The 9214-nt window shown below is 39.6% G+C and overlaps 1 protein-coding gene across 1 annotated transcript; it reads left to right on the top strand.

Annotated features, from left to right (window-relative positions):
- The first annotated feature begins 1424 nt into the window (after nucleotides 1-1424).
- On the top strand, nucleotides 1425-8996 carry LOC124178217 (nuclear transcription factor Y subunit beta-like). The gene is made up of 3 exons (XM_046561455.1): nucleotides 1425-1498; nucleotides 7777-8176; nucleotides 8673-8996. The coding sequence occupies exons 1-3, from the start codon at nucleotides 1425-1427 to the stop codon at nucleotides 8994-8996; spliced, it is 798 nt and encodes a 265-aa protein (XP_046417411.1).
- The last annotated feature ends 218 nt before the right edge of the window (nucleotides 8997-9214 follow it).

Below are 9214 nucleotides of genomic sequence, written 5' to 3'. Positions count from 1 at the left end.
TCTCTCTCTCTCTCGCCACGGTAAACGCGGGAAGCGGAGTAGCCCGCGCTTTCTAGCTAGGCAACGCCCTTAACAATATTTGATACAGAATGGCTAGTGTTGGAATCAATTGTTGCAAGTAATTCACGCTTGGGTTTTATATATTTTGTTAATACGTGAGAAGGATAATCATTCAAACTTAACACTTGAAATATAAGAGTTAAATTTTTTTCATGGAATTCATGGTTAGACAGCTTGATAGCACGTTCGACTAGGTTGTTGATTGTACTAATTTTGTAGGACTAAGGTTGATGTGAATTATAGTTTAAGAAATCTTGCGACCAAGTTTTTTTATGATACCAGTCCGTTTTTAGATTTAAGTTATCATTGATAACTAAGACATCTAAGAAGCTAATCTCATGTTCAAATTCCACTTCAATTGTAAATTGTAATCTTTGGTGATATGTGTTGAAAAGCTCGCGGATGTTATTAACCTTATCGGTGGGAGATGTAGCAAGAATGTTATCGACATAACGGTAATAGAAAGGTGGTTCAAAATCTAACTTTTCAATACAAGTTTACTCTAAATTATAAATTACTAGATCAGCCAAAATAGGTGACAAAGGTGATCCCATCGGGAGACCAAAGCATTGGGCAAAAATAGTTTTAATGAACTTAAAAATAGGGGCTTTAAAACAAATATTCAGAGCTTTGATCAACTCTCTTTTTGGAATGGGAATATAAGGTTGTAACTCAGGCCAATGTTTGTTGATAGCTCTTATAACCAGATCATGAGAGGTATTGATAAATGAGGAAACGACATCTAAATGAAATTAGTACGTAGTTAATCGGTAACCTAAAATTTTTGATGACATCAACAAATCCAAAACTGTTTTTGATTCTTGAGCGTGGAGAAGTAATGTTTTTAGAAATCCAATTATTTAAAATACTAGCAAATTGATAGGTCGAACTATTAATAAACGAAACAATAACACGTACAGGGATGTTTTCTTTGTCGATTTTAGGAAGTCCATAGGCTCTAGGTGCCACACTATCATTGTTGGAAATGGAATATCTATTTCGTTTTGTGGTATAATCGTTGTTAACCCAAACCGTTGTAATTTTGCTAATTTCCTTCTGCACGGTGTTCGACAAATCGTGTTTTACAATTTTGTAGGTGTTAGCGTCGTGTAGTTAGTCTAGCATTTTATCAATGTACATTTATTTTGGAATAACATAAAGATGAGGACCTCCAGATGTCGACCTTAATTCTTAGCTTAATTATCGCTATCTGAGAGAGCTCTCTTATTTGAATTTAATTATCGTAGGAGAACGGTCTTGAAAGTAGGCAAAAGAAGACTTGAACCAATCTAGAGAATTGTGGAAAGCACACCCCATCTGAGCCAGCAACGCGACCCCAGCCGAGGCCTCTTCCACATTGTAGGATGATGGACTCAAGGTCGCAAAAGGGGTGTGACCCGGCGGCGATTTTAAGATCACCTGCCCACGAGCACATCATGTGAGTCATCCAGCTGATGCTCCCTGACTAGCTTGATGAGCTAGTCGAACAATTGGCTAGTAGCTCTGAGAGACGAGCCCATAATCGAGAGTGGACCCAACACAGGGCGACCAATTGAGGGTAAGGCAACTTACGAAATATGCGCTGTAACTATTGTTGACAATTTATTTCAGATAGAGTAATTGTGAGGGCGAAAATACGGTTACCCTACGGCGCAGGTACTGGCCTGAATAAGTGGTTATTGAGATCATTGAAGAGAAAGATATGATTGTTGGGCGCCAGAAAATAGATAATTAAAAAAAAATATAGCTGAAGACAAGATCACGTTCTACGACGGTTTTACACAGCTTGCTCAGTATAGACAAGGTAATGTAGTGGTAAATGTCGGTGAGCGGTCATTAAATATGTCACGAATATTTTCTTTAACGTTTCGGCCCGAGTAGGGGCCCTCCTCAGAACGATCAATTTTTTTATTTAACTGTCAAAAACATAGATTCCATCGGTAAGAGAATAACATCAATGGATACCATACTATTGAGAATTATTATCTATTGTACATTGGAGAAAACATTAAATATATCTGTTAATATTAAAAATGTATATGAACACTTAAGGGATAATTTACCTTGTATAAGAAGAGATTGAAACACTGGTCAATATCATAAAATTCAAACAGGAGAGAGATGGTTCTTCAGCTAAGATGACAAAAGGCCATTGGCATCTTCTCCAATCGTTGAACAATGTAGGTGTTGTAACGTGGCATTTTTGATGCCCGTTACAAGGGGCTCCTTGAATCCTGGGCGGAACCAAAATTTAGGAATTTCCGAAATTGAGTCGCGAAGTTTTTGCAAAAGAGCGCCAGGACTAGAGTCACGCATCCGAAACTACGAGAGGGGACACCTTAGCGAGTAACGTAAGATATTTCAGGTTTTTTTTTTGTTTTTTTTTATTTTTCTAGCTACAACGGCATCAGGCAAGAAGTCGACACCGAATTCGAGGAAATTGCGAAGTGGCGGACTAGCGACAATTGCGAAGGAAGGATGTCGGGACTGAGGAGGGGGAGCCGACGCAGATCCCCGCATCGCGGGAATCCAAGGTGGACGCGATTCCCGCTGGCGGCCGGCGCGCCGCAGCCTAGCCCCCTTCACCCCGCCAACAATTGACCAGCGAACTTGCGACGGACCGACTAGCGACGAGGGAGCACCACGCTCACCGCCAAGACGTAATGGAGCTGCGCGGAGGACGAGATTGCGACCTAGCTTTAAGTTCTGCGCAGCGATGCTATCGAAGGTGCGCGTTGCGTTGCGCGATCGACGAAATCGATGACGGATCGATTATTGCGTATTCTTGTGGGTATGACGTCACGTGTGGGATGGCGTACCGAGATCCGTGTTGCGGCGGGTAGTAGGTTTTTGAAACCACTCTAGTTCTGGCGGTCGTGATTAGTAGTCACGTTTTGGGGGAGTTTCGCGAAACAATGGAGTCGGCCAAAAATCGCGAGGGGAATGGAAAGGGGGTTGCAAGGATGTAGAAGGTAAGCGCTGCTACTATCCCCGCGATTGAATTTCGAGCATAATTGAGAAAAGGCTTGCCGAGTCACGGGTAGCCGTTTTGGATTTGCGTTGTAGAGAAGTACTCGAAATTCTTTTGCCGATTCTTTTGCTTGATGACCGTAGCCTGAGTCCGCGTGTTAGAGTAGAGTAAATTTTGAGTTCCTGAGAAAGTTGAGTAGAGTCACGGGTTTTAGTTGAGTCTTTCTCGTTAGTGAAATCAAGTATAGCCGAATTTTGCTGTACCGGGTCGAGCCACGTTATCGTTTTTTTTTAGTGTCACCTCTCGAGTAGGTCGGGAAGTGCCGAATTGGAGTGCTCGGATTAGCGGGTAACGTTTTGGAGGATTTTGAAAAGATTTGATTTCGGATGCGTTGCGATTGCGTATAGTTTGAGTTACATTTAGTTGCGCCTGCATTGAGTTCCGTACCCGTTATTAAGGATAATGTAGATTGAGTTGCGTTACCTTGAGCTTGTGTTTAGTAGAAGTTGAATGTAGTGGTGCTTGCGCTTAGTTAAGTTTACGTTTAGTTAAGATAGTGTTTAGTCGAGTTGAGGTGATGTATAGTCGAAATTGCCGTTGCGTTGAGCAGCAGTTGAGACGAGAAGTTTGAGCATTGAGTTTTAGTTGCGTTCAAAATATAGTAGCGTTTGCGGATTCGTTTAGATTTAGGGCAGCTCGCGGTAGCGTCAAAGCTCCGAGTCGGGTGAGATCTCGGGTGAGATTGAGGACGCCGTCTGTTCGGTAGCCCGACGGCGCACCGTCGAATAATTAGTTTTAGTTTCGTTTCGAGCAATAATCGCCATGGAGAACAAATGGCGAATTTGCAAATTGAGAATTGCGTCTGAGGATTTTGTGATCGTTGAGTGACGTTTTAGTTAGGGAGCCGTGAGCTCATTAGAGTAAGAAATAGAGTAGGTTACGTGTAATTTTCTGTTTAGTTTTAGACTTGCGATGGTCGATTTTTGGATTATATTTTTTTTTTTGTTTTGTATCACCGCTATTGTGAAATATAAGATTTTATTCTACTTTTGTTAAATAGCGTGTGTGTTTCGAGTGTCTCTCTCTCTCCAAAAATTACCCCTCCCCTCTCCGCGGTAGTGAGCTATCGGGCATATGCCCGAGGAATAGTGTATTAATGATTTCGAGGCGTGGTAATCACGCCAGGCGCCCAACAAAACTTTGCGATATTGTTTAAGATCCAGGGTACGTCGTGGACGCCAAATTATTGTGTACGCAGTAAGTTTTCGGTCATTTTCTCCGAGTGACCGAGGAGCGGAAAAAATCCACGTCACAGTGTATAATATTTGACTCTTAGTATATAAATTAACAATGAGATATTCACAAAGCACCATTCATAAAATTAAAAAACTAAAAAAAGGGGTTACGAGAGTTAACATAGTTACAACGATGCCGACACATTAATATCGGTATCATTATCTCTCAGTTTTCCCTATCAGAAACAATTTACTCAATCGTTTAACTCAACTAGTAAAAAACGACTCGTGAGCGAATCACCTGTGACCCAGAGTGAAGGCAAGCAAGTATAGCAAAAAGTAAAAATAATAGCTGAGTGGGAACATCAAATTATGTACCACTTATTGTCAAGGTTAGACAATGTGTGACATGTGGTCAGTAATAAGCGGTTTGTAAAGATTGCTAAGGTGTTCGACATCTTGTCTAACGTTAACAGAATTTGAATGCCCTACAATATCACACATTTCTAATAATGAACGTTTATAATAATTAGGTTCTTCAAAGAGGATATTTACATTATCGTAATTGAAAGAATGTTCGTTGTTGATCACATGTTTTAGTAGTGCCGTATGTCGATCATCATTCTCCTGTACATTACGTTGGTGTTCTTTAAACCTTGTATCGAAATGGCGGCCAGTTTGTCCAATATAGACTTGATTGCAGTTTTTGCAACATATTTTATAGACAACATTCGATCGTTAGCCCACAGGGATCTTATCCTTTCCAGAATCAAAGACCAGTTGTAAATCCTTTGAATTTTTTCCCGCAAGCTTGACATTATAATTTGTAAACAACCTGTTAAAAGACTCGAAGAGACCAGATGTGTATGGGATGGAGGTAAATGTGGTGGCAGGTCTGTTGTTGTCATCTACGGAAGCAGAATCAACATTGTTGTCAAGAAAATTATTGATATGGATGCGTCTCTTATTTATCTATTTGCACGAAAGGTCATGTGGATAGTCATTCCATCTTAAAATATTGTATATTAGCGACAAATTTTTCTCATGGAATTCGATATACGATAATTTTATGGCCCGGTCAACCAGATTAAAAATAGTATCTATCTTGTAGGACATCGGATGGTGGGAATTGAAATTCAAATATCTTTGAGACCACGTTTTTTTGTGAAACCAGTCTATTTTGACGTTAGAGTTGTTGTGTATTAGCAATAAATCGAGAAAATTGATAGAGTTATTCACTTCTATTTCCATGGTAAATTGTAGTCCAGGATGATATTGGTTGAAGATAGTAGTACAGCAAGGCGGGTTCTGAGTACAAACATTTTCTTTGCGGACCAAGCCGCCTATCGCATCCCAGACACAAACCCTTGAAGGTTACCCCCACACTCATAAGATAAAACGTGCTCTGCCGTGCCAACCTGAGGTCAAAAACGTGCAACCTTACCGACAGTTGTATCGGTCGACGGTGAGAATCGCACTGCTTTACCAACAATTCTTATCGGTCGGAGGTCAAAATCGTGTTGTTTTACCGACAATCTCACCCACCGAAGGTCAAAGTCTTTATTTAGTGCTCGTCTGCCAACGGTAGAGGGTGCAGCGGGGGCGAGAACTTTTTTACCGTCCCGCATTCCTTTCCCATGGTAGGACTGCTGATGTGTAACTTCAAGCACCCCACATTCCTTTTCCACGTTACAAAACACGCGACATTCTAAAATCAATGGTTCTGAGAATTGTTTTTTATCAACTCGGAAATTGCTGACAGCGACATCGCAAAATTAATGGTTCTGAGAATTGTTTTTTATCCACTCGGATATCGCTGATGTGTAACATCAACCACCTCACAGTCCTTTCACACATTATCAACGACGCAACACTCCAAAATTAATGGTTCTAAGAATTGTCTTTCACTCACTCGGATGCCGGTTTGATATCAACCACATGACAATCTTTTTGGCTTGTAACTGTACTGTGAACTCTACGATGAATTATGAACTGGTTTAGTCAAGGTCAGAGTGCTAGGTCGACCGATAGCTGCGGTAGTATATATTCAGAGCCAAGGATCTGCGGTGTTTGGTTACTATCGCTCCAAGAATGCAAAACACAGCGCGCGCACACACAAACACACGTACAGCTGCCCTATAAAAAGGACGCTGATGACTGCAAACGATCATTCAGTATCAACTTGTTAAGTACACGTGAGGAGAAAGCTCGAGATAAAATCGACGAAGTGTTTGAGATTGATCGATATTATGGAATCGGCTTACAAAATCTTAGACAAATCATCATCAACAGCAACGATTCAGGAATGGATGAAATTCGAAAGTCAAAATATTCAGCTTCTCAACAAAATTTTGCGAAAGGCTTCATCGATTGAAGGAAAGATGAGAATCATTACAAAGATTGGACTCTTGAAAGAGCTCGCGGAAAAATTCAAACGTCTTCAGAAAACGGGTGGAGGTACGCGGAAAGTAAGAAGAAGCGATCGAGTTCACTGGGAGAATTTGGAATCAGCTTTCGAGAGGGGAATTCGAACTGGATCCATAGTCAATTTGAAGTATAAAGATGTGGAGAGATTTTTAGAAGAAGCAAAGGTACTAGCTGTGAAAAGACTAAAAAACGCCTTGAAGAAAGACATGTAACAGTTGAATAAGCCGCCAAAGCAGTGACTACCGGACTCAGTAATCGGTAGGACCGCAGGGGGGGGGGGGGGGGCCTTCACCTAAGCGGTTATATGATATATGTACGGTCAATCAATCGAGAAGTGTAAGCTATAGACGACGGATGAGCGGTCGATCGTTATCAGAGTGCGCTCTAAAAAAGAAATCATATCGAACGAATTGATAAAGTTGACGGAATGAAATAAAACGCATACGGATAACTTTTGCGATAACGAAGGAAAATTAGCAGCGACCCGTCTTTTTACGGATTCCCGATAAAGGAAAACCACCTAAATATGACGGACGAGGGGAGTCCAATTGACCGTGCACTGAATTAGCGAGTGAAACATGGAAAATGGAAACTGGAATGTGAAGCAAATCACAAAAAAAGAAACACTTATGATTAGTTTTTATATTCTGACCTATTCTATTTTTATTTGTAATTTTACGAGTATACCGTTTATGGAATTGTAATTGTCATGGATGTCCGCCGTGCCCATTTTATTTATACAATTTATTTATCATTTTCTTTTATATGTATACGCTTCTTTTATTCGGTTTTAGTTTATAGATGCATGCCATTAGGTCACACCGAACATCCGAAATTCCGTTTCAACTGAAAAAAATAAAATAAAAAGTATATTGATAGCGGATGATTTTTGTTAATTGCGTGAGGCTCCTCAGTTGGAGTTGAATCCTGGTCGGAGCAAACCGCGATAACGAAAAAGACCGTTACAAAATTGGCGCCCGAACAGAATTAAGCAAAAGATTAACGTAAGGACGATTAGACGTATATTTGTGTATAATCCTAATTTTGTTATATGTCTCTTAAGCATTCACCTGTTGTAACTAGATCTCGAGACAAAAGGTTAACATCGCTGAATAGTTCAAATTCACAACAACAACAAACTACGAAACAGACGAGCAAACAAGAAAAAATGGAGGAAGAACTAAAACAGTTGCGTGAGAAGGTCGATACAATGAAAGATCTGCAAAAAATGGTGAATGCCTTATACGCTCAGCAACAGCAGAATCCGAAGATTTCTGAAGAGATACAAGAATTACGTAAGCAGAATGAATTGCAGCGTATAGAATTAGAAAAAATTAAACAAAGTAGAAGTAGTCAACAATCTAGTAATGAAAGTAGTTTAATCAGTAGGCTGGTAGAGAACTTGCAACAACTAAGAGTTGATTTAAAACCCTTAGAATTTTCAGAGGAAGAAGGAGTTAATCCGAGAGAATTCCTAGAAGATGTGAAAAATTACTTAAAATTTAAACATATCTCAAATGAACGTCATTTATTCAATGTAGAAAGTATGCTCAAAGGTCGAGCCAAGATATGGATAGAATCTTGTCGAGGACGATTCTTGGATTTGAAAGAGTTTGAAGATGAGTTTTTAAAAAATTTTTTTCCAATCCATTGCAAATAAAAGCCGAAGAACATTGGCGATCTTGTCGATATAGTTCACAAGACGGTACTTTACAAAATTACTTTTACCAACAAGTGAAACAATCTAATTTTGCCTTTCGAATAAACACGTATAAACTTAATTTTACAATAGTACAACAAATGCCTGTGCGAGTCAGAGATGCACTTGCATTAGCTGATTTCAATAAAGAAAGGGAAATAGTACAAGCTTTATCAATATTAGATGCTGGTTATGAAGCTAGACAAAGGGATGATCACAGAGATAGAAAAAGTATACTAGTAGTTCGAGTCTAGTAAACACTTACTCAAATTTGAATCAGGGTAATCAAAGTTATAAGAGTGACGCGAACAAAATCCAAAACAACGCGGCTAATCCAAACGTACAAAGTATTCAGAGTCACGGTGATGATAATCAATATTTACCAGTTGGACATTCAACTTTTTCTCGTCAAACTTATCATCAACCGTTAACAGCAAATTGGCAAAATAATCCACCAAATAATTATCCGCATTATAATCCAAATATGGTATTTCCAAACACTCAGTATCCTCCACCTGTAATTATAGATGCTCATAGGAATAGCTTAGGTAACAACAATATAAATAGAACAAATGCAAATCCAAGCAGGCAGCATTTGAACTAATGTGCAACGCGGTACAGCTAGGTCCAACATCGGGTTGCGCATTATGTTTTCAAGATATAGAACAAGACCTAATTTCAGATGGGAAGTCAAATTTCTTGTATATCCGAAAAATTATTTAGACTTGTAGAAAGTGTGAAAAAATTTGACATTTTACCGGTTAGTAATATCCTAGTGTTACCTGCAATTGGGAAGAAGGCAACTCCAATAATAGTCGAGGA

The sequence above is a fragment of the Neodiprion fabricii genome, chromosome 3, assembly GCF_021155785.1.
Source record: "Neodiprion fabricii isolate iyNeoFabr1 chromosome 3, iyNeoFabr1.1, whole genome shotgun sequence".
NCBI classification, from domain to species: Eukaryota; Metazoa; Arthropoda; class Insecta; order Hymenoptera; family Diprionidae; genus Neodiprion; species Neodiprion fabricii.
This window is presented reverse-complemented; position numbering and strand designations above follow the sequence as displayed.